General features: G+C 35.0%; 1 protein-coding gene across 3 annotated transcripts in view; it reads right to left on the minus strand.

Moving 5' to 3' along the window:
* Nucleotides 1-26,240, minus strand: part of NRDC (nardilysin convertase) — an 82,132-nt gene that overhangs the window by 8,265 nt on the left and 47,627 nt on the right. For all 3 annotated transcript variants that reach the window (XM_049875158.1, XM_049875160.1, XM_049875159.1), the window contains 16 exons: nt 25,572-25,667; nt 24,226-24,348; nt 21,766-21,823; nt 20,031-20,104; nt 18,557-18,626; nt 16,183-16,260; nt 14,572-14,692; nt 14,432-14,490; nt 14,114-14,168; nt 10,143-10,247; nt 8,476-8,599; nt 7,841-7,927; nt 6,077-6,196; nt 5,223-5,274; nt 4,141-4,291; nt 1,677-1,804 (listed from right to left, as the gene is read on the minus strand). In XM_049875158.1, coding sequence (XP_049731115.1) covers nt 1,677-1,804; nt 4,141-4,291; nt 5,223-5,274; nt 6,077-6,196; nt 7,841-7,927; nt 8,476-8,599; nt 10,143-10,247; nt 14,114-14,168; nt 14,432-14,490; nt 14,572-14,692; nt 16,183-16,260; nt 18,557-18,626; nt 20,031-20,104; nt 21,766-21,823; nt 24,226-24,348; nt 25,572-25,667 — 1,501 coding nt within the window. The remainder of the gene's footprint in view (nt 1-1,676; nt 1,805-4,140; nt 4,292-5,222; nt 5,275-6,076; nt 6,197-7,840; nt 7,928-8,475; nt 8,600-10,142; nt 10,248-14,113; nt 14,169-14,431; nt 14,491-14,571; nt 14,693-16,182; nt 16,261-18,556; nt 18,627-20,030; nt 20,105-21,765; nt 21,824-24,225; nt 24,349-25,571; nt 25,668-26,240) is intronic.

Genomic DNA, 26,240 nt, shown 5'->3' on the forward strand with positions numbered 1-26,240 from the left:
TTTCTACAGATGATCTGTTTCAAAAAAGAGACCATCTCCATCACAACTTAAGATGGGGAAACAATGTTACAATTACTAAAAAGCATTTAAAATTGTAAACACAAACTCTTTACATTGATTTGCTCACTGGTACAAGGACTCACTTATCTTAGTTGCAAAATAAAATATTAAATATAAATAAAGTTCCCAGATGAGTCAAGTTTACCCAGTCATACACCAATTTAAAATTATTACTGTTTTGGCTTAAAATCTAACTAACCCAAACCAAAACCAAACCCAGTGCCGTCTAGTGTATTCCGACTCATAGCGACCCTATAGGACAGAGCAGAACTGCCCCACAGAGTTTCCAAGGAGCCACCTGGTGGATTTGAACTGCCGACCGTTTGGCTAGCAGCCACAGCACTTAGCCGTTAACGCCACCAGGGTTTCCAAAATCTGGCTAACATGTTATTAATCACTGGGGGTGACCATGTGGGATCAATTACTGCAAAGACAATATAGTATATAAATAATGGCTCTAGTCTAGAGTCAGACTCCTCCCTTCTACTAGCCCCCCTCACACTAAGCTGTTTGAACTTAGCAAATTACTGGACATCTGTGTTTCAATTTCTCTACCTATAAAACAAGAGCAATAATAATGCCTGCCATTCACAGGGCTTTTATGAGAATTAAAGGAGTAAATACATACAAAACTCTTAGAACAGATGTACCACATAGTAAATCTGCAATAATAGAAGGTGTTTTCATTACTCTATCACACTTTAATAAAACAGTACTTCAGGAGTTACTGATATCTCCATATCAGTGGTTCCAGACAATTCTCCTTTCCAACATATATTTTTTTTCTTACTTTTTGTGATCAGATTATCAATTATTATATGCCTGACTTTTAATAGCTTCTTCCTCTGCTTTCTAATTCTGATAATTTATGGGCTCATTATAACTGTGTCAAAAGCAGGGCATCTCTATAAGGTTGTGCTGTTAGTTCACCATTTATATATGTCCAGCAAGGAGGTCAAGTAGGGGCTTGTAGCCATGTGCAAAAGGGGCTGTGTCTGCTCTAAAGGGCTTTCTTTCTCTCCTACAAAGGCTCTACTTGCCTTTCTAATGCACACAAAGTAGCCTACAGGGTGGATATCTTCAGCCTGGACTACAGAAACAACAGGTTCTGATGGAAGGCCTAAGGGGTTTGCCTATTAGCAAAAGGTGTAAGTGTTAGCACCAGACTGTCCAGAAGTCTTTTTGATCTCTTCTGAGGCTTTAGCTGAATTCTAGATAGTTGAGGTTGCCAGATTAAATGAATGTTAACCAATTTAACTCATGTACTCATCATAGCACCCACCACGATAAAATCACCAGTAAGCAATTTTAGGCTACAAGAAAGCCAGCACTTCTTTAACTGTTATTTATTTACAAATTTTGGGGAAAAAACAGTCTTTTTTACCTTTAGCTTCTAACTGATTTCAGATGGCAGCTTTCAGCCTTACTCACAGATAAATTACTTAAGCTGGATTTAGAAATCCTATAACCCCATGGACTGGTTTCCCAAACTACAGCACTATTCTAACATGTCTGAAAACTAGCACTGAAACTACAGCCCCAAGCCCCAGGCCTACCCCTAGGAAGGCAAATACTTTCAAGCCCTCAGAATAGAAGCTGACCCCATGTGTACCCACTTGGCCAGAGTCTCAGGCTTGATGAGGATGTTAAAGTAAGTCTTCTTCAACTGCTCAGTTATCATTGTAAAGACAGCTGGTGTGGAATTGAACTCAGCTAAGTAGTCAATAATGAGCTGAAACAGTAGCTAAAAGAAAAAGAAAGAAGCATTTTAAGTGGCAAAACATGGAAATCCACTAAGTTTTAAAGGAAAAATCTTTCTCTTTGATTTTTAGCAGGGGGTTAGCATGGTACTAAGTATCATGAGGGACATAAGTACTGATGACTCAAAGAATCTTCAACAGCCAAAATCCTCAGTAATTACCAAATTTAGCATAATGTTTTTCCCTTTTTTATAATTTTTATGGGTATTCTTTAAACATTTTTTCTTCCATATGAACTTGAAAATGTTATCCAGCATCCTCCCCACCCCAAAATATGGTTTTAATTGGAATGACATGATATTTATATATTAATTTTGGAAGCACTGACCATGTTATGGTATCAGGTTGTCCTATCCAGAAACATAAGTCTTTCCCTTCTTTTAAATCTTTTTTAAATAAGCTTCAATAAGATTTGTAGTTTTCTTTAGCTAGATCCTGTACTTATTTATTCCTAAGTTTTTTTTATTTTACTGTTGCTGTTGAGTTGATTTCAATTCACAATGACTCTAAAGGACAGAGTAGAACTGCCCCCCAACCCCAACGTTTCAAAGGCTGTCATCTTTATGGAAGCGTACTGCCACATCTTTCTCCCGCAGAACGGCTGGTGGGTTTGAACTGCCAACCTTTCGGTTAGCAGCCCAATGCTTAACCACTACACCACCAGGGTTCCTTACTGGGAAAAAGCCATTGATTTTGATACATTGATCTTGTGACTAACCACGTCACACCAAATTATTTTTTTTAATTTTAGTACTATCTTAGGTTTTCTACAATCTGCAATGAAAAAAATATTGTCTCTTAAAAACAATTTTTTAAACAAGTACTTCATTTCTTTTTCATTTTATTTTACTAGCCTGAAACTCTAAAACAATATTGAATTAATGAGGTGATTATGAATATCCTTGGCTTGTTCCTAACTTTACTGTTCACCATTTCACCATTTACTGTAACATTTGCAGTTATTATTTTTTTATTTAAAGTTTTTACTATATTTAAGTAATTTCCCTCTATTCCTACCTTATTTATTAGGACTGGCCACTCAAATTTACCAAATGATTTTTTGGCATTTACCAGTATATGCATAAAGTGTTTCTCCTTTGATTTGTTTTATAATGAGTTATGTTCATCAACTTCCTAACACTGATTCACCCTTGCATTCCTGGTGCTTGGTCATGGTGAATTATTCTTTTGTTATGTTGTTGGATTTAATATAATTTTTTTGGAATGTCTGCATCTATATTCTGTAGGTGAAACTGGTCTTTAGTTTTCTATCTATATCAGGTTTTAATATTAAAGCTAGGTAAGCTTCATAATATGAAGAATATCCATTACTTTTCAATGGTTTGTATTTTTAAAAAACTCTCTTCAAAACATACCTTCTAAATGACAACCACCGTATTAAGCTTTAATCTGTTTGGATCTTAAATTACATTATATTTAAGCCTTTGATGATTGACAAAAGTAAAATATTCGATGGTGCCTCCTCCTATGACCAATCTTTGTTTCCTAGAGAGTTTGAGAGGAGTGGATGTATAAAGGTGAGAGCTCTCTTCTCTAGGGTTTTTGCTAAGATTTGGAGGCTATCCCTGCCTAGCACAAGTCTATCTTTTATGAACCCAGTTCCCCAAACATTAATACAATAACTATTCTACCCAAGAAACCTAGACATAAAATTTGTTGTTGAATACATTATATTATTTTACCTGGTATTTAATGGTCTAACCCTCTTAGCTAGTATCCCATATTACTTCTTCCTAAACTTACGTAGTTTTTAACAAAGCATCCCTGGAGGACATTGCTTGCCAAGAGATAAATTATGGACAAGATATAGACCTTGTTTTTAAAAGGCTCATAAACTTGGAAGGAAAACAAAACACATATACTTGAAACAACGGGAAAAAGCACAAAAGAAGAATCAAGCATTTGAGTTTTAAATGAACAGAAGTCATAAGAACATTAGTGTGCCAGGTCCTTTAAATTTGTTATTCCTGTATGGTATGAAATTAAGCTCAAACCAGTCCTAAATGCCAGTGTTGGCTACAGAGAAACTGAGAGCAAAGGGAAGTGAAAGCAAGTCTGCAGCAGGGGCTGCGTTTGCATGCGCTGCCAGCACTTAATGAAATGTATGCTCTTCTTATGTATGGCCAGTCAAGGTGACAGCAGCTGTCAACAGCCAAGGGAACTCATGAAAATTCACGTTAATAAACATTTCTTTCTATGTACAACACCCATGTACAAGCCGCTATGCTTGGTACCATAGGGGCAACAAACAAATAGATTTTACAGCTCTATGGGAGGAAAACAGAGCACTTGTACTTACAGGTAGTTTGTGGTTGAATCCTTTCACTCGAATAATTAAACCATGTTCTCCGGCTACCAGTTTATACTCCAGCTGTGCCACATCTGCTTCATAAGCTGGTTCCGCAAGGTTATGGGTAAGGATGTTGACAAAGATGTCAAAGAGGACAACACTGAGAAGTATAAAATGCAAATAATAGCATCATTAGTTGATAAGAAATAGACAAGATGCCTAGTTTCAATTTAAAGTAAGACACCTTATTTTTGGAAAGGTGTTAAACCTGCTACTCCAGAATGTAAAACTGTATACTAAAAATTCAAAAGTAAATATCAGCTTACTCAAGACTCAGGTTTTTAACTCCTACCTTCTGCAGTGCTTCCCAATCCGTTTCACGTCATGCACACATAGAAAATGATAATATCTGCACTGCACAATGGGGTAAATTGAAAAGCCATGATAGGCAACTGGCTTTCAGGCTCTGGCTATCCCAGGCCTAGGCTTTCTGACTGGCAAACTAAAAATCTGAGGGAAGAAGAGAGGAGGGTAATGCATTCTTTAAAGTGAATATTAATGTTAGTGCTGCTTGTCATTTTAAGGTTGGATTTTACATTTGAAGTGTCAAAGGAACGGAAGAAGTAAACTAACATTCCTGAGCACCTCCTATGTGTCAGGCACTGTTTCAGGCTCTCTGACCTCCCATAATACAGCTACCTACATAAACAAGAAAGTAATCTGCCAACACCAAGGTAGAATCAGATTCCTGAGCAATCTTTAAATACAAGATCAAGAGATCCATCAATCCTCATTATAGACTGGGAGCTAGCCCCAAACTGATCTCTGAGAAACTTTCTCAGTCCAGTAATTCTACGATTAGTCTACATTATCAGCATGTTTTACATCTGGGGGCTGGAGATGTGACAGCCACTGTTCCATTTTAATGTTTAGTATTCTATATAAATAACTTGTTTTGGGCCCAGAAAAAAATAAATCAGTAACATAGCTCAAGTACTTACAGAGAAAAAGGATGTTTCAGATTGAAACAAAACAAAATTTAGTTTTTCAATAATAAAAATTATTTTCCAGAAAAGAGGGGAATTCCTTACTTTGCTGCAGACTTCTGTATCAAAGGTGAGATCAGATGAAAACGTATATACGCTGAAAGAAAAAAGAACACAGGTAAGAAAACACAGAATGCCAGAAAGTTATAGCAGAGCCTTTCCAAGGAAGCTGAATAAATGTTAAGAACTTTTTCAAAAATTTTCATAAGCTATCCAAGAAAGACTGTGGAAATACTCAAGAATAGACTCAATAGACTCAAGAGTCCCACAGAACTATAATACCGCTGTGTTTGAGGTTGGGGATATGGATTAAATGGCATTCAAAAACACTCCGTATGATTCCAAGTTGTTTAAGTTTTCATGCCATGCCTAAGAACAGAAAAATAAAGCAATACAGTTTGGGTCATCATGTTACAAGAGAAGACAAGGACTTTGAGGGTTTGTTTAGCTGTATATTATACTTCCTTTATGCTGAAAAGCAAAAAGGTAGAGGGAGACATATGGAGGACATTTCACATCTGTAGTGCTGGACTAGACTATCATGTCTAAGAATAATTTCCTTCAGGATGCTTTTATTCCATCTGTTTTTAAAAATAATGTTAAAATAATGCCACCAATTCCTCAAGGTGGCCTAATACTTGGCTCTGCTTTCATCTAACCAAAGAAAAATAACTGAAAACAATTTCAATCTAGGCCTGAATCTTTATTCATCACCTGGAATCTGGAGTGTCTACAAAAATTTCAGTGACAGTAGAGGAGCAGTAGGGGTCTGATAAATCAGGTTAGAAAAGGTCTTCAAATGGAAAGGGGAGGGTTAATAGATGGGGGAGGGAAGGCTACAAAACACAAAAGATTTGTAATACTTATTCCACTCTTTTAAGGGAAGGAAACATTTTTACCTTTGGGGATTTTGAATTTATTGTCTTTCTTATACCACAGGCAACCTTGTGAAGTGTTCACAATTTTAACAGGGTATTCTGTCTCAGAGCAATCAAAAGCCTTCAATGTGAAGTCCGTGGCTAACAAAAGAAAAGAGAGTAATAATTCATTCAGGTATTTCAATAGGATTCCCAGCAACCTGTTCTTGGTTTCAGAAGTCCAAGTTAGAAGTCTAGGTTTCTTTATGGTAAAAATAAGCCAAATTCAAATAGTGGAGCACAATAAATTAATAGAATACTACAAAGAAAATTATCTCGGCCTGAAGCTAAATGAACTCTTGAAGATCCGTAATTTCCCAGGAGTTGATTCTTATCTCTATACATTCTGCTTCACTCCCTTTCTCAAAGACAATATTAACAGTGAGAGGGACCTTCTTTGGTTGGGACAGTTAGATAAAGCAAATTATAAAAGAATCTATTCTTAGTGAGAATGTTTTTCACCAACCTTATGAACATTTGAAAAGTTACAAAAGGCTGTCCCAAAGTCAAACTTTCTCCTTCATTTAATGAAAACAAGGTGTTTCATCAACAGGTAGGTAAGAAAAAGTTAATACAGAGAAAAGGGGGGGGAATGTTGCTATATTATTTAAAAAAAAAAAAAAAAACTAGGTCACTAAGATATTTAAAGTCTAAGGTTAGAACTGAATTATCTAGAAATAATATGCAAAACTTTTAAAAATTTTTTCTGGTTATATACAACCTTTGATCTAAATCAGTGACTCTCCCTTTTTTTTTTTTTAACTACAGCCTACAGTTAGAAATGTTTTACACAGCAAGCTAGTAGACAGAGAGAGACACACCTATCTGAAACAAAAGCTCTTAAAATAACACCCTTTCTACATACAATGAAACATTTTGCTATTTTCCATTCTAAATGATTTTTTAAAATGCTTTCGCAACCTAAATACATTTACCTCACAACTCATTACATTAATTCCACAACCCTCTAATGGGCTGCAACCTGCAGTGAGAAACACTAGAAAAATCTGAGAAGATAATGGCAGTTCCTAAGAAGACGTATGTGAAATGATCCGCTATGACGTGCAAGAAAAAATAAACAAATAAATAAGCTTCAGAGAATCCCAAGAATTGAGTTTACGTTCTAGTTCCTCAATTCACCAACTAATAGTCTTAGACAAGTCACTTTGTTTTTCTGAGCCTCAGTTTTCTCGTTTAGAAAAATAAGAAAATAATAACCTACCCCAGCGTGTTACTGGCAAGCTCAAATATGAATTCATAGGATACTTTATAAAACCTAATACACTGTATAATTGCTACTTGTTGTATTTATTAGTACCCAGACGGATTACGTGAAATGATTACTATCTCACTGACCTATATACTTGTTGTATTTATTAGTACCCAGACGGATTACGTGAAATGATTACTATCTCACTGACCTATACACTTGTTGTAGTTTTTAGTACCCAGACGGATTACGTGAAATGATTACTATATCACTCACCTATACATTTGTTGTATTTATTAGTACCCAGACGGATCACGTGAAATGATTACTATCTCACTGACCTATACACCTGTTGTATTTATTAGTACCCAGATGGATTACGTGAAATGATTACTATCTCACTGACCTATATACTTGTTGTATTTATTAGTACCCAGACGGATTACGTGAAATGATTACTATCTCACTGACCTATATACTTGTTGTATTTATTAGTACCCAGATGGAGTACGTGAAATGATTACTATCTCACTGACCTATATACTTGTTTTCAGCTGGAAGGTGAAGATCTGGATTTAATTCGAAATTACTATTCCATAGTTCAGCCCAAGAATTTTCAATATCTGTAGAGAAGAAAAAACAAAAAGCTGACCCAGTACACAATGCAATGTTCAGAATCCTCTTAACAAATCAATCATCAAATGGCCTTCACAAACCAATTCTTTCTAAGAAAAACTGTGAGTGACGTATCCAGGCATTCTAGAACCTTGCTACTCAAAGTGTGGTCCCAGCAGCACTGGTAACACCTGGGATCTTGTCAGAATTGCAGAATCTCAGGCCCCATCCCACACCTCTGAATCAGAATCCATTTTAAAATCTCCAGGTAATACATATGCACACTAAAGTCTGAGAGGCATTTTTCTAAAACACAATAGAAAACTCTGCCCTCAAAATATCAAAACAAAAAGGACCTCTTCACTACCTAACAGATGTAGCTATAAACATGGCAAAAAATAAGTTCCTGTAATATTAAGTAATTTTCATGTCAAAGTACACTTTTAAAAATTATATATATATATATATATTTTTTTAAGATGTAAAAATTGAGAAGTAAAAATTCCCAGGCGAGTCAGATATACTTAAATGTAGGAAAATCGTCAAAATATTTTACCTTCCATGCTATACTGAGTCCCAAACCACTTCTCCTTGAGGTCACATTTTCCTTCGTTAGCACCAGACAGAAGAACAAGATTTGCTTTTTGAGGAACTAGCTGATTAAGGGCTTCCGCAATGACCTAATAGACGGGATGGAGGAGGACACACATATACAAAAACAACAATTTTAACCCAACACATTTCTGTTAAAAAGGCAAAGCCACATTATGTTAAGCGTTCCCAACATCCTAGCATCTTGAGTTCATGAAACTATCTATGAACATTCTAATTCACAAAGCTTCATATGTACATCAATTTTTTCAAATATAGTAATGCTATATACAGTGTTCACCTCGAATCCTACGTACTAGCAGTAAAGATAGCTATCATATATTGAGCCTTTACTACGTGCCAGGTAGTATTTAATATACAGTATTCCATTTAAAATCCTAAAAACAACCCTAAGGTATACCCATTTTATAGAAAATAACACTCGGCCTCAGAGATAAACGGTTAAGTCATTTGCCCAGGTAAAAGATTAATTTGTACAGAACACAGTTGGAACTGGCAAAAGTGTAGTTCTAACCAACTTTGTATATATTTCCAAAGAGTATGTTCTTAACCACTATATTGTATACTACATTTACTAATTCTTGGGTATGTACCTCATCCCCAAGGATTTGTAAGATGATCTCAATGTAGGGCATCCTTCAATAACCCCTCAGCTATGATATGGACTAAACAAAGGATTTTGTGGCTTAGATTTAGAACCCTAACTACCATAAAGCACTATTTCTTCTAGAAAAAACACAATAAATGGTGGTATAGTAAAAAACATTTGGGTCCCTGGGTACAACCATCCTAGGGAAATGGCAAAAATGTGTGGTTGCTGCTGCTTCCTTCACCTTTCTCTATTCTCTTTAAAATAAGTAGTTTGGAATAGGTTATATGTAACAAGGTTTCTCAGGCACAGCCCTATTAACACCTTGGGCTGAGCAATTCTTTGTTGTGGGCGACTATCTTTTGCATTGTAAGATGTTTAGACTCTACTCACTAGATGCCAATAGCACCCCCTGAGTTATGACAACCGAAAATGTCTCCAGACATTGACAAACAGTCCCCTGGAAGGGAAAACTGCCTCTGGCTGAGAACCACTACCCTACAGGAAGCAAAATGACTTACTCTCCAGGTGTGGTGAAGACCCTGAACAACTATTTATTGGTATGTAACAGTAGCTATAAGTCATGTTTCTAATTCAGGGATTTTATTATTTTTTTTTTTAGTAGATAGTTTCAAAATTATTAAAAATTTAATTGTCCTAAACCTCCACTTAACTAAAAGGGAAGCTAAACACACGTTAAGTATTAAGTATGGTCAACAACTAAACCACATAATTCTTAGGAATTACTTAAACTATTTTAGATGTTTCAATACTCTAAAAACAGTAAGAATGATATCTAAAAAGACAACTTGAATTTTCCCTCATATTAAAATATAATGGTACAAGAATCATGAAAAATTATCCATGAAACTATTGATGTTTCTTCTGCTTAAACAAACAAAATAAACTAGCTAAATATAACCAAGTTTTCTTCATTTTGTACAGTTCTTAGGTACATCTTTGCACTTTCTCACCCTCCTCATCCCCTAAAAGTTAAGTTTTAGAAATGGAAACCGTCTTACTTCTGGATTGTATTCAAAAAGAAGTTGATCTCCAGTGAGAAAGTCCTGCAGTGGGTACAGCTGCATGTTTTCACACATGTTTTCCACATACTCAACTGGATCTGTCTGTAAAAAGGTAAAATTATTTCACACCAGAACCTCTCCCATAATTATCCTTAATTCACCATAACATAAAAACATTCTTTTAAAGAAACAATAAAACCAAAAGCTTCTAAGTAGATAATAACCAGATACCTCAATAGCTGGGGCTTAAGAATCTGAATGCTCAGAATTCCAAGAAAATAAAATGTGAGCTACTATCTTAAGAAGCTTAACCTCACACCCCTCCAACCACCATCCTGAGCCCTACAACATCCTAGGTTCCAGTCATGTCACAGCCTCTTTATGAAAGCAATTACCACAACGAACTGTAAATGCTTATTTACATGCTAAGAGCCACTACACAATTGTGAGGTACCAAAAGGCAGGGTCTTCAACATTTTATCACTACAGTGCTATTACCTAAAAATTATTTGGAAACATGAACTGAATCAACATAGAAATAAAAACGTGTCTTTAGATAAAAGGCAATAAAAAGTTATGGTAATTAGCATATCATCTCAATTTAAAATTGAATGACCGCAAGTTCTCTGACTTGAAATGGAATTATTTTTCCAGACTAAAGCAATCAATTCAAGTATTTATTGGGCACCCCGATACACAGAATTCATAAAGTGACAGGTCCTGCAGATAAAAAAGTGGTTCCATTCCCATGATTTTACAAGTGAGGACATATACTCAGAATGAAGTGACTTGCCCCAGGTCACACAGTTATAGTAAGTGACAGGCAGAGCAGACACTAGAATTCTGGTCTCCTAACAAATTAGCAAATGCTCTTTCCACACCACCACACTGCCCAGTCCTTTACTAGACAATATGGATTGTTGTCATTTAATGGAAGACAGAAAAAAAAGTGAAGGTTACTGCATTCATAACGAAAGGATGAGATGCAAACATCAAACTAGAGACCACAGGTACTTGTTATCTACTACATTCACATAAGAATAGAGTAAGGAAAGATTCACTGTTTTTTTTTTTTTTCTTCTTCTTCCCCTATTTCAATAAACAGTCCTGAATCAATAAGTTAACTAGTCCTTAAAGTGCTATTATTGTTTAAAATGACTCCTCTTACCCTGTTCTAATTTCTTTAATCAGTTATTTTCACTAGCCACTTATTTATAAGTTAACTGCTCTCATCAGTATGGTATAAAACTGAGTAATTCAAAGTATCTCCTATGAGAAGACTCTAAGGACCCTGGCTAAAAACAGATCTTTGATGCGAAGGCAACGAAGAAAGTATTACAGTCCCTTGAGATAAAACTCACATATACTAAAATTCACCCTTTTAGACGCACAATTCAGTGGATTTTACTATATTTAAAGTTGTGCAACTATCACCACTAATTTCAGAATATTTTCATCATCCCAAAAGAATCCCTGTACCAATAAGCAGTCACTCCCCAACTCCCCTTCACTCACCCCCTGGCAACCACTGATCTATTTTCTGTCTCTATAGATTTGCCTATTCTGGACATTTCATATAGTGAATGGCATCATGTAAGAGGTGGTCTTTTGTATCTGGCTTCTTTCCCTTAGTATAATGTGGTCGAGGTTTGTTCATGTTGTAGCATGAATCAGTAATTCATTCCTTTTTATGGCTGAATAATAATCCATTTTTTTTTTATGGATATACCATATTTCATTTATCCATTCACCAGTTAACGACATCTGCGTTGTCTTCACTTTTTGCCTATGATGAATAATGCTGCTATGAACATCCACGTACAAGTTCTTGTACGGACATATGTTTTCAATTCTCTTGAGTATATACCTAGGAGTGGAAGTGCTGGGTCATACGGTAACTCTATGTTCAACTTTTTGAGGAACTGCCAAACTTTTCCAAAGCAGCTGTACCACTTTCATTCCCACCACCAATGTACAAGGGTTGCAATTTCTCCACCACCTTTCTAATGCTTGTTATGCCTATTTTTTAGTGGTCCATTACAAACTCTCACTGCCTTCCATTACTAATTGCTACATTATATTCCTGGTTTTTCCGCCTACTGAAAAGTGCTTAATTGAATAGCTTTTCTCATCATACTCTACTTCAAATAGCTGACGTTTAAGACATACTGCTGGTTCTGAGGCCAAGTTCCTGGGTAAAATTTTTTAATTTCTTAATTAAAAATTAATAATATAAAAAAGGATAGTTCAAAAAGGGCATTCCTTTTTGCCTTTATTGTTGAAAGCCAGAAAGAAGTCTGAAGAGAAATCCCCTTAACTGCTTAAAACAGAAATGGTAAAAACAGAAAAACGCTGAGCTACTAGAGTTAATTTAACATTTCATGCAGAGGAATGGGTTTTCCTGATTTATTCTAACTTTGTAATGATTAGGCTTTAGTTTAAGATGTTTTGGGCTCATATTTTTCATTTAAGGCAAGTATTAATGAATATTGCCAAATGTTGGGGAAAAAGTGAGGAGCTACAAAATGAGGGGCTGTCAATAAAAAGAGATCTTGAAATATCTTGCTAGGAAGGAGCTGGACAAACAGAAAATATCATATATTCAACCAATGCTAGAATGCTGATCCTAGAAAAACGGAATCTGGATATCAAGTTGTAGCCCAATCTGAGTGCCAAGGTATAGCCCACAAGTCTTGCTCCCGCTCTTTCCCTGCCACAATTCTGGTCTATGTGTTGATGGGAAGACTGAACAAAATCACTCCTGGTCCTTACCATAGATAGATGGCAGGAAGTTGTAGGTTGTATGCGTTATCAATATGTTTATAGGGAGGAGTGTCATAGGGCCCTCTAATGGCCCAGTATGAGTCACTGCAGCCTTTCTGTTTTCATAGAGTAAGATGTCAATTTCAAATGACTTCAAGTATATATAGACGACAACACAGGAGTTAATGGCAACTACAAGCTTATAGTTTTTGTGACTTTGTTCTCATGTACTTAAGTCTTCCCTGTTTAATAATACATATTCAGGGAATAGTCTCTGGTGATGATCCAAAAGCAGTCTTTGAAGATGCTCTATGAACTGGTTCTAAACCAGGAGTTCTTAACGTAGAATCCACAGACAACCTCCCCAAGGTTATCAGTGGACATATTCAAAGGGTCCATGAATTTGGCTGGAAAGAAATTACATTTTTACTTTCGCTAACCTCTAATTTAGCTTTTCCTTCAATTATAAATGTAGCAAATAAACCACACTAGTATTAGTGGTATCTGGGACTTTATTAAGGAGCCCTAGTGGTGCACTGGTTAAAGTGCTTAGCTGCTAACTGAAAGGTCGGCAGTTTGAACCCCCTAGCCACTCCGTGGCAGAAAGATGTGGCTGTCTGCTTCCATAAAGATTACAGTCTTGGGAAACTTGGGGCAGTTCTAGTCTGTCCTATAGAGTTGCTATGAGTTGGAATCGAATCAACAGCAATGGTTTTTTTTTTAGATAACTAAGACATCAACTTAATTCAAATTTACAAACCATGAAGCCTTCTCTGATCCTATTCCAATCAAGGAAAATGTTCTCCATTCCTCAAATCCCAAAACACAGTTTCTAATACTTCATGTGGTAATTCTACAGATTGCCTTGTAGAATGTCTTTATAATATTTGAATTCCCAAAATATCCAATACCATACATAGCAAGCTCTTCATGAATATTTATCAAAGGGATAGACAGATGATTACATAGATGACTGTCATGCAACATGATCTATGTCCATCTGCTTAATCCCCTTATTACTACTCAATACAAATACTCAAAACCACAAGAGTTAATTTTCAGACAGCCTCAAGGCCATCTTGAGACTCACATGACAAAGAGTAGCAGAATTAAAACTCCAATGACACGTCCAAAAAGAGAAACAAAGTCCACACCAGTTTAACTTGGTCACAGATAACATTCAAAAAGAATCTGACTTCAAGTACCTGTTCTTGGTAATGAAATTCATTATCCTCAATCTTCTGAATCTCTTCAAAAATTCTGTGAGAGAAGAAAACTACAATTGGAAGCCGTACTGTATTTTTTCATTAAAATCATCAGCAAAAGAGGCATAAAAATAAAGGAACTCGCCAAGTAAATAAAACCCTTAGTGTACACTCACATGCAGAAGAGTAAAGATATGGAGCTTGTAAACAAAACTGCCTGAAAAACCATCAAGGCAAGACTAGAACATGTCTGTTGACAGCTTTAAGAATAAAAGGTATTAGGATTGACTCCTGGCTTCACTTAAGAGTATTTATTACCTTTTTTCTGGGCCTAGCTTCTGCAGCATTTTTAAGTACTGGAAGACAGTATGAGCAACCTGAAAACAAAACATTTGATTAGTCTTCTGCATGAAGCAATACCTATATAAAAGAAAAACAACTCCATTTTAATTATTTACCTCATAGAAGTGTTCAAAACCTTCATCAGTCAAGGTTATAGAAATGCTGAACACTGAATAGGTAGAATTTTGCTCAAATCCTGTCTCACCATTTCCACCAAACAGTGCAAGAGCCCAGCACCTACGGATAGAAAAAATTTGAGATTGATAATCTATAAACTCTTCAAATTAGCAAAATGGATAGGCTTTATATGTAAAATTTGGAAACTTCAACCTTTGATCCAAAGATATACTTTCCATCAGTAAGTTTAAAAGGACAAATTTTAAAAGCACAAGGCCTCCCAAGGAATTATATAGTACATGCGGGAATCACCAGACACTCCATATGTATTTGTTTAATGGAAACACTAATACACATCAACCAGATCAAACTAAACCTGTTGCCGCTGAGTCGATTCCAACTCACTGAGACCCTATAGGACAGAGTAGAACAGCCCCATGGGGTTTCGAAGGAGCAGGTGGTGTATTCAAACTGCTGACTTTTGGTTAGCAGCTGAGCTCCTAACCACTGCACCATCGGGGCTTTTTTTTTTAATACACATTACAACACAGTAAAATATTAACAGTTCATGAAGCCACAGTAATTCCTGTTAAAGTGAACAGAGCAAAATATTAAAATGCTAGTTGCTGGGAGGCATTTCGCTTAATCCTTTCTGAACCTATGTTCCCAGGAAAAGCCTTAAAACACATCATATATCTTCCTTACTTAGAGTGCAATTGACCTCTTTGAGACTATCATCTAACCTATATAGCAAGCAGGATTGTATCTTTTCCTGACTAGAATATCCAAAAAAAACTAAAATAAGGAGAGAAGGAGACAGAACAAAGTACATGAAATTCTAATAAAGTTCAGTAAGGTAGAAAAGGTTGTGTACATCTCAAAAGCACTTTATGCTATATCATGTAAGGCATATATGTACCTAATCTCATTAGTTTATTCTTTTATAATAATCCTGTGTTCTCACCTTTCTTTGAATGTTCTAGCATGCATCACTGTTTTATTTATTTACATTTCTCATCTATCTTTGCATGCTCAAACTAGTGCATATAAAAGCAAATAAGGAATTACTTTAATCTATTAGTCCTGATCCCAAAGTAAAGCTATATTTCCATTATTTGGCTATAACCAACATAAATGGATGCTTAAATACATTAGGAAACATTCTGCTAACATGGCTGCACGGTCCCACTTATTTATTATGATATATTTGTTCAATCAAGTTTCCATTAACATCTACGTATTCCAGGGTGACGGGAGGTTACCTGGAGATTCACAGCATATTACTATTTACTATTTAGTCAAATCTAAGTTCTTGGTTAGAGCTAACCTTTTTATGTAATTCTGGAATCTATTAGTTTTACTTATGATTTTAAAAAATTTGTTTATAACTACTTTCAAAAGGGATTAAAAGGTGACTTATAAGAAATATAAAAAAATAATATGGCCAATAAAACAGTCAATCCTATTCAAGTGACTATAATTAAGCATTAAATTTTATTCTAGGCTTCCTGGCATTTAAAGCAAAAAGAGAAAAGAATGGCTTATATAATATTATTATCTAATATTTTTCAAGTGTCTAAAGTAAAAGTTCTCATTAATTGAATACTTGCTTTTTTCTAAGGTAAGAAAGAATGCTGCCTTTGCCTTCATGTCCAACCAGCCAGGAGATATAATGAAGTGGCTTCACCCTTTAAAAACAATTTAAGGTCAGAAACCAAAAGATTAAGGAATAAATACACCAGAAAAATCTCACTTCTAAGACTACAATATTTGGAAAAAAATTATAAACTCACTCTCATATAAATCCATTTAAAAAGAAAAGTATAATAATTTAATAGCAGCAACAAAAATACAGTAAAATTTAATTTCCTTTGCCTGAAAAATGACCTTATATCTGTAAAAGCTTCCAGTATTGCATCAGGCTCTATGGTAAAGTGAAATGTCTTGCACTAAGAGTCAGAAAATCTAGGTTCTGGTTTTAGTTTTTTTTTTTTCTTTTAAGTAAATGCACGACCTTGAGTAAGAGATGTAACCTCACCTACCTTTCTTTTTTTTCTCCTGCTTAACTACCTACTCCTAGGGTTTTCATGAAAATGCAATTAACAAATGTGAAAATGCTTTATTATATAATAATAGTTCTGAGTAGTTGTATATATGTTATTCAAATCGTCTTTTTCCATTGGCGTCTGCTATATAATTTTGGAAATGCATTCCTATTAAAACAAAAGTGTACCAAAAAACTTGTGTTAGGAATCTGAACACTTAAATTTTAAAACTAGGTTACAAAATTAAATTCAGTAAATTCTTGAAAGTCAAGATATAATATTATGATTTCAACCACATTACGCAATCCCAAAAGCTCACACAGCATTGCTAAAACAGGAATTTAAGTTAACACAAAAGAAGACTGGGTAAAGGAGCAAAGAAGTTAATGAATGAACCTGATTATACAACATATGCATCTGAAGGAAGCTAACTGTACTGCATGAGGCTAATTTCGGAGGGATCGGTTTGCGTCTTTGTGAAAAATGACTCCCCCAAAAGCTAATTTACAGGGAATTCACATATATGGGGATTCCAAATGGATTCATGATGAATGTCATGTTAAAACAAAACACAGTCCATAAAAAAGTTAATCTCCTGGAAACACACAGAAAAGGTAACAGTCTTTGAGAGCAGCATCATGAATTTTTTATTCTACTTTTCAGCAACTTTCAAATTTTTCAAAATGAGCATGAACTACCTTAGTAATCAAAGGATAAACAAAGCCTTGTTAATTAAAAAAAAAAGAAAGAAATGCAAAAAAAGGGAAGAATAATACATGTAATGTAGTTTCATTTCTATAAAAAAAGATATTATGTGTCTTCTATTCATTATTTTAATGCCTGAAGTACATACAAAAAACTATTAATGTTGGGCATATCTTTGAGGACAGGAACAAAGAAAAAGAGGAATAGACTTTTTACTTAATGCCATTTTCTCCTGTTTTAATATTTTACAGGCATGTGTTATTTTTATAGTAAAAACTTTACACAAATTTTTAAATAGACATGTAATAGTTTTAACACATCTTAGGACACTCTAACTTACCTACACTCTTGGGACACTCACTGTACATTAACTTTTCCCTATATTACCCTTGAACCAAAAGCAAGTAGACGATACACATGCTGTGTGTAGCCTCACTAAAAACCAAAAAAAACCAAACCTGTTGCCTTCGAGTCATTTCGAACTCACAGCGACCCTCTCAGACAGAGTAGAACTGCCCCATAGGGTTTCCAAGGAGCACCTGGTGGATTCCAACTGCCAACCTTTTGGTTAGTGGCCTGGAGGCATATTATTCTTGTTAACTTTATGAGACTTGATTGTTTGAATATTCCAACATGTAAGTGACAAGCATTTTATTCTAAGCTTTGGCAATATATATTAATCTTTCTTTCTGCTTGCATGTGTATGCTCAGGGTTTTGTTTTGTTGGTAGTGGTTTTAAAAAATAAGTTAAATTTTTATTAGTGCATGTAATTCATTAGCATTTATTTCTAATTAGAAAAGCATTTATATAGTGTTTAAAGAACTGCTTGGTCCATGTTATAGTGTTCATAAAAGAAAACTATATGGTTAAGGTGAAATATTTTTCTAATTTGTATCAATCTGCCCATTTCCAACTCATAAAGTAAGTCCTTGGGAGTTATGCTCCAGTTGTGTGCCAGACTCAAAATTATCTTCACTTTTGACAAGAGCAAACTAAATGGTTGCCATTGCCAAATAAATCATTAGTCAATATTACATTTTTGTATTGAAAGTACTAAAGAAAATAACTACAAAAGTTAGCATTCATACCAATACTTAATTTCATAGATTCAAGTCCCAATTTACCAAATTACCTACATTTGTAAATTCAGAACCCCCAAATTTAAAATATTTAGCATGCTTTAAAAATGTCATTCTCACTAATGAAGTAATAAACTTGCCTTTGAACTCTTACCTGTAATGTTGTTGTTGAGGGGGAAGTGCCCAAGTGATGGTCAGAGCATGAATTTTTCTGATTGGAACCACTAAAAAATATTTTTCACAAGAACAGACATAAGTGGCTCTCCGTAACTTTTACTATGTTACACAAATGTGTTTTTTCCTCTTTTTTTAATTCAATATATTTCATTTCGCCAATAAACAGGGGAAATAAACACAATGCACCTATTATTTCAAGTTGCCAATTTTCCAATTTGAATAATGTAATTTTTATAAAATTCTTTTCAATTTGGTTTCATGAGTAGAGAAAGCAGGAATTACAGAACTATGAGAATATGTAATGCTGCCAAGGATGGGTCTCTTGTTGTAAGAAAGGATAAGGAAGTAGGAGTCAGGAGACCCACGGTATAAATCCAGCCCTACCACCATCTTACCAGATGTGCTTAAATGACCTTGAGAAAATCATTTACATTTACATCTTTCTGCATCTGTTTCCTTAAGGAAAAATGAGACGGTTGAGCTAGACTATCTCTAAGATTCTTCCCAGTGCTATTATCCTATGATTCTATGGATATGAAATTCAAAGCCAGAAATAATATAACCCAAAATAAGTTGTCTCTGGGAAGAGTGTGCTTAGATAGAATGGAGCCAGCAGAAAGAGTGTGACAAAGCAGTCATTGGATCAAAGGGAGGAAGAGGAAAGAGACTGGCAACAGGGTGAAGGAAGGGGGAATACCTAGGCAACTGTGAGGAAGGAAAAAAAAACCTGCCATGACAAAAAAAGCAAAGAAAGAGAAATGTTGAGTTAAGAATGTTTCTACAATGTTCACTATTGGCAAATATAAGTAAATTATAGCACACCCATGTGATGATTCATTATGCAGTCATTATAAATACAATATTAAATGAAAAAAATGCAGTAGGCAAAAGTGTATATACTTTACAATATCAACTATATTAAGAAAATATACCTACAAAAAATTAAAAGAAAATTTGCCAAAATATCTCTCTGAGTAGTAAGATTTATAGGTGATTTTTCCCCCTCTTTCTTTACAAATTTCTCTACTTTGAAATTTTTCTTCATTTAATAAATACTGTTTTTATAATGAAGTTAAAAGGAAATGATATTCAAAGTGTTTTCCTCCCCCCCATTCTTAAAGAGCAAAATCTAGATAAAATAAAGTAGAAAGGAAACAACAACAAAAACCCAAAGAACAAAAGGGAACAACAGGAAAACGGGGGGGTGGGGGGGGGGAGCATGAAACAGAATCAAGTAGCAGCACAGCAGCCACAGCTAATCAGTCTGCAGTTTGTTAGTGGCCTGCTGCTCTCTGTCACTAACTGGATCTCCATTCCCCATCCAGTCCCTTTCCAACCCAGCTATACTTTCGGTTGTGTTTTCATTTTTAAAGAAAACTGGCAGCCTCAATTAAGTTTTAGAAAATGTGCTAAAGTTGTTTCAAACACTTTTAAACCTTTGGTTCACGAACCTCTATAAAGTTTGTTAAATGCTGGTGTGTCAAATGGATCCGTTAAATGGCCAAAGTTTGGTTTGGGTAACCCACTGAAAACAAAACAAATACATTAAAATTTAATTGGCAAATGTCTTTATAAGCAGTATCTTTAGGGATATCTAACTGATAGATTTATAATCTATATATTCCTAGCTGAAAAGCATTCTAGACAACAAAGCCACAAAATCCTGAACTCGACGACCTATTCTTAAGCTCAGCCCCAATAACTCAAATGGCTTTAAAACTCAAAAAGAGATAGCAGAAGATAATGAAATGAAGGAACCCATCCCCCATATTTACTGCATCTATAGCCCCATTCAATTTTGGCTCTCCTCCCATACAAAGCCATTTCAAAACCAAAACTTATACTAGAGATAATTTTTTTTTTTAATCTACAAATACATAGGGAGTGATTATTAAGTATAAAGCACAATATTAAACATAAATTACTATCTTAGGCACTCTTCTATCTAAAAGACTTGGTCCCTCCTTGAGGGTGCTTCCAATCTACTTGACAGATATTCTAACTTTACTATTCCTTCTAATACATAGTCAATATGAATTAGTATTAAATACCTAGAAGACTTTTTAACTTGTCTGATTAAACAGTCAAAGTTATTAGTGAATAATACTCAAGAAAAACTTTTAAATGCTCATCTGAGATTGACAGAGCCTAATGAATCCCTCTATTAAACATACCTCTAGTTTTATTAGTAAAGTTTCACAGTAAAACACATTCCAATCAGTCACTTGACATTTCCATAGGTCATACTCATTTTTTATTTAAAAAAACTAAAAAACACAACTTTGCCATGACTTTCTTTACTTTTCTATACGTAAAGAAGTACTGCTAATTATCAATGGAAATTTACATAAAACCAAGATAATAAGAACAATCAGGTGTTATTACAAATTATTCTGACATATTTAAAGTTTTTTTTCTTCCATACATTTGAAATAAATTATGTCTTGGAATGAAGAACTAGAAAAAGTCACCAGCTTACTCACCTGATGAAAGAAAAAAAATTGATTCATTTATTTTACTAAAATGCAAACTGCTAAGGGTGGAAAGACTATCGTTTAGAATGCAATTTTTTGTGTTCTTTATAACAAAAATGTAGCAGTATTATTTCGATGAATTTGAAGTGAACAAAAAATGCCCAACAGCATTCTTAACTGGAACCCTACATACGATTTCTTATGGAAGATAATTTGGTACACCTAAACCAAATAGGCTTTTCCAAGAAATATGGAAAATCAGCCATCATCTACAAGATCATTTCTTCGATGGGGAAAAGCATTTGGAGTTCCAAACAACTGACTTAAAAAACAAATGTTCGTAACACAGCTTGTCCCAAGGTTGGGGATACAAATATACACATCTGCCTCTCAAGGCAGTGCTTGCCTTCATGTAACAGTTTCGAACACCTTATACAGTAACAGAAAAGCTCTGGAAAAATATAAAAGGAGGCATAATATTTACTATAATTTTAAAAGCTTGTAAATTCTGAACTATTAAAACATCACTGAACCCAGGAAACCTGGGTTCTCATCTTAGTTATCCCACTCAAAAGCTGTGTGATCTTTAGGCCTTAATTTCATCATCCACTTAAAAAAAAAGACGAGACAAAAAAACCTTTGGGAGTCATACAAGAAGTTAAGGTATCTTTTAGCTCTAAAGGTGTGTGATTCACAAAAATAAATGTCTTACTTGTTTGGTATCTGAGAGAAGATTTCAGTCACCCACTTTTCCAAAGTATCGAGGGTTTCTTGAAGTGGGGGTAGGTGAGAGAGACGGAGAAATGTAAAGTCATTAGTCAAGACAGGAATAAAATAGGTTTCTCAAAGAACTTCAGCTACAAGGTAAAGGAGTGCTTTAATTAGGGAATTATATGCCACTCCTTAACCAAAAATGAATAACAAGAAAAACAACAACAATAGTAGATAAGAAATCTTAAGACACATAAAATTTTGTTTGATTCCTTTATCCTCCCTGATAAAGTTAGAACACGCACTCAAATATTAATAAAAAACAAAATTTTTTTAAAAAACTTTTGTTTATCATCAGACTAGTGCAAAGGGCCAAGAGATACTAAGAATATGCCAACGACCCTCCTGCACCCTTTCCAAAGCTTACTTCCCCTGGGAAGGTTTCTCCTGACTAACCCATACCACACTGACCCCTCTTCTTCACGGCATCTCATCAGCACTTTTATATACTTCATTTGTTTTACATTAATTTATACCTGTTGAGATCTTACTCCAGAAGTGTTTCTTAGGTTTCATGTATATGATTTCTATCTTCTTTTGATCCCTTTCTTATATTTTATAAGAAATTATTTTGTAAAGTCTGGTAAAACATGAGACCTAAAGGAAAGATAAACCTTTCAGCTTTACCCAGCGACTTATTACCATCACTGGATAGTTCCCGTTAAGTTCCACCAGGCACACAAGTTTCACCAATTCTCAATAAAGAAGCACCACTGTGTAAAATGCAAGATGCAAATCAGACTAAAAAATCAACTCCTGGATTTATTCTACACCGTTTACATTGATATTTGACTCTTAAATGGTATAATAAATGTTAAAGCTCTAAAATCTATTGAATGTAGATTGTACAAGGTTCTCTTATCAAAAATCTGGGGCTTATGTTAAAAATTTGCAACAAGCATTAATAAGATCTTGTATGTGTTATCATAGAGGAAGAGAATGCAAAATAGAATACCTAGTTGAAGAAAAATGCATGCACATGAAATGATTTAGAAACAATTTAAAATTATAAATTAACATTACATAAAGAATATGAAATTTCCTGTTATAACAAATGTTGTAAAAGGAATCTAGAAGCACATCTACAGTTTGAACAAAGGAATCTACCATGCCATATTCATACTTTTACATTCAAGTCAACTTTGGTGGACTAATTTTGATCCTAAATGCAAAAATGTTTTATATGTAAATGCCAAGTCAAGTTTGATCTCAACTTTGACAATGCAGAGGGCAAATTTTTATAAAAAGGAGAATCACATTAGGACGAGAGAATTATGTTTTCAAAAAGAAATGTGCAAACTCTAAGGTATGTCAAAAAGAATAGTTTAGCAATTGATTGATTTCGAATAGCCTAAGGAGGTTGAATGTGGAAAAAAAAAACAAAAAGGTACCATGGTTTCTTTCATGAGAAAAAGTTAACATAATACTGAAGATAATGATAAAAGAAGAAAAAGAGTGGCAGTATTTATCAGTCATTTATATTTAAGATACTCTGCCATCATCATCATGATCACAATTAATCATGCTATTTTAGCAGGCCCTATGATGGCACAATGCCTGCTAAACAAAGGGCAAGGTATTTTCTTAAGTGCCGCTATGCCAATTTTTTTACATGTTGCTGCAAATCAATCCAGCAGTACTGCAGGAGAAAGACCTGGCAATATTCTTCGGTAAAGATTACAGAACCCTATGGGGTAATTCTACTCTGTCACAGTGGGTTGCTATGAGTCAGAATCAACTCAACGGCACCTCTCAATAACGTGTAAGGATGTGCATGGGGTTGCTGTGAGTCGGGGGCTGATTCAGCGTCAGCTAACAACAACACGTAAAGATGAACAGACAGACGTCTTGCCCTTTAAGAGTTTATAATCAATATAGATTAAATGTAAAACCACAGATATGGAGGCAGCTGAATGTGGCTTAAAACATCAATTCATGACCTATTAGTACATAGTATACTCATACACTATTCTATAGATAAGACCTATATCTATAAGACAGACCCTGGAAGTGTAACAGTTAAGCGTTCAGCTGCTAATCAAAAGGCTAGTGGTTTGAACCCACCAGCAGCTCCACAGGAGAAAAGACCTGGCGATCTGCTCCCATAAAGATTTAGACTAGAAAACTCTATGAAGCAGCCCTACTCTGTCACAGAGGGTTGCCATGAGTCAGAATTGACTCAACAGCACACAACAACGTCAGGAAGAGAAAAACATCTGTCTGAGAATCAGATAACCTTGTGCTTCCCTGAGCTTTGCCATTTGCTATGTGACCTTTCCTTTTCTTTATATTAGGGCCAAGCACTAAAGTAATTAACAGAATATTATAACACTGGTCCAGGCAAACGAGTCCTAAGAAATCACTACTTTGGTGTAATTCCAAGGGCCACTGTAGATATTACCTTTTGACTGAACCACTAAAGTCATATAATGAGAAGAGTAGTAACGCATCCAGAATTCTCGCAGTCTAGCATGTGTATCAATATTACTCCTTTTTGGCTCGTGTTTGAGAGTCTCAGCATTTCCTGTAAAAAGATAAAAAAAGATTATGGAAATAACTAAGTTCACTTTGTTAAAAGTCATCTATACCAACAATGCATGTTCTGCAATACTATATATGACTAAGGAAAAAACCCAAATGACTCAAGAATATTGAACCACTGTGTAATAGTAATAACATAAAACAAAAGTTCACTAAGGTCAAGAGGCAATTCTAAAGTATATTTTAATACATAGGAATTCACCTCTGGTTGGCAATACTTTAACAACAAATAGCAGCATATTTTTACATAAATACCGCACGCCTTCTATGTTTGTTTGCCAACCATGTACTGCTCCTGCAAGGTATTTTCTTAAGTGCTGCTATGCCAATTTTTTTACATGTTGCTGCAAAAAAATTAGCATAGCACACATCTCATAAGGTTATTGTGATGATCAAATGAGATAATTAACATATAGTGTTAGCGCATAACTGGAACCAAAAAGCATTCACAAAATGCTAGGTGCTATTCTTGCTATTCAGAAACCCAATGTTAGAGAAACAAATATAGGCATGCTTAACTACTATCTACTAGAAAACCTACGAAGCCACTAAAACGTAGTTACCCCCTTGCTTTGTTTTTCCATTCTTTATCAGCTTTCTAAATTCTCAATCTTCCTAACTTCTTGTTGTTGTTGTAAGGTGCTGTCGAGTCAGTGCCAACTATAGTTGTACAGAGGGTCCTCTGTACAACAGAATGAAACACTGCCTAGTCCTGCACCATCCTCGCAATTGTTGCTATGTTTGAGCCCATCGTTGCAGCCACTGTGTCAATCCATCTCATTGAGGGTCTCCCTCTTTTTCAATGATCTTCTACTTTACCAAACATGATGTCTTTCTCCAGGGACTGATCCCTCCTGATAAACATGTCCAAAGTATGTGAGACAAGTCTCACCATTCTTGCTTTTAAGGAACATTCTGGCTGTACTTCTTCCAGGACAGATTTATTCATTCTTCTGGGAGTCCATTCAATATTCTTTGCCAATACCATAATTCAAAAGCATCAATTCTTCTTTGGTCTTCCTTATTCATTGTCCAGCTTTAGCATGCATATGAGGAGAGTGAAAATACCATGGCTTGGGTCAGGTACACCTTAGTTCTCAAGGTGACATCTTTGCTTCTTTAATACTTGAAAGAGGTTTTTTTTGCAGATTTGGCCAATGCCATCCCTAACTAGGAAATACAAAGATGAATTATATAGTATCTTACCCCAAAAAAATTTCCCCATAGGATGTCCAGGTCTAGCAAGGCTTCCAAACAACATTTCTTTTCTGTTTGCATCAGAAGGTCTTGCAAGTTGATATTCTGTCAATTTTAAAGGAACACTTTTAATAAAATGAAATTCAGCATCTGCTGGAAATTCAAGCTTATAGCACCGAAAAGAAGAAAGTTATAAAAATTGACTTCATGAAACGTGATGTAAGGCTGAAATTAGGAAGTTAATCTAGGGTCAGCTCTATCACTTAACACATTGTGTATCTTTGGGTAAGAAAATTCATCCTCTAGGGGTTTCCTCTTATCTTTCAACTGAAACAGAGTAGATAATGATCTTAAGGTTTCAGCTCCAGTATGCTATGTCCAAGACTTAATGATGAAAGTGCTAATACAATGTTAAATCAAATTCCATATATCTGGGACCTTTGTCATATACTTTGTTTAAACTTTCTCCAAAGCCAACTATGTTGGTAATAAAATATGATGGCTAAGAACAAGAACTTTGTCGCTGTGGAAAAGACGGCAGTTCCTCAAAAAGTTAAACACAGGACTAACATATGACCCAGCAATTCCACTCTTAGGGAAATTTTATATACCCAAGAGACTTGAAAGCAGTGACACAAATAGACACTGTTCGTTGAAGCATTATTCACAATAGCCAAA

This window comes from Elephas maximus, chromosome 3 (genome assembly GCF_024166365.1).
Source record: "Elephas maximus indicus isolate mEleMax1 chromosome 3, mEleMax1 primary haplotype, whole genome shotgun sequence".
Classification (NCBI taxonomy): domain Eukaryota; kingdom Metazoa; phylum Chordata; class Mammalia; order Proboscidea; family Elephantidae; genus Elephas; species Elephas maximus.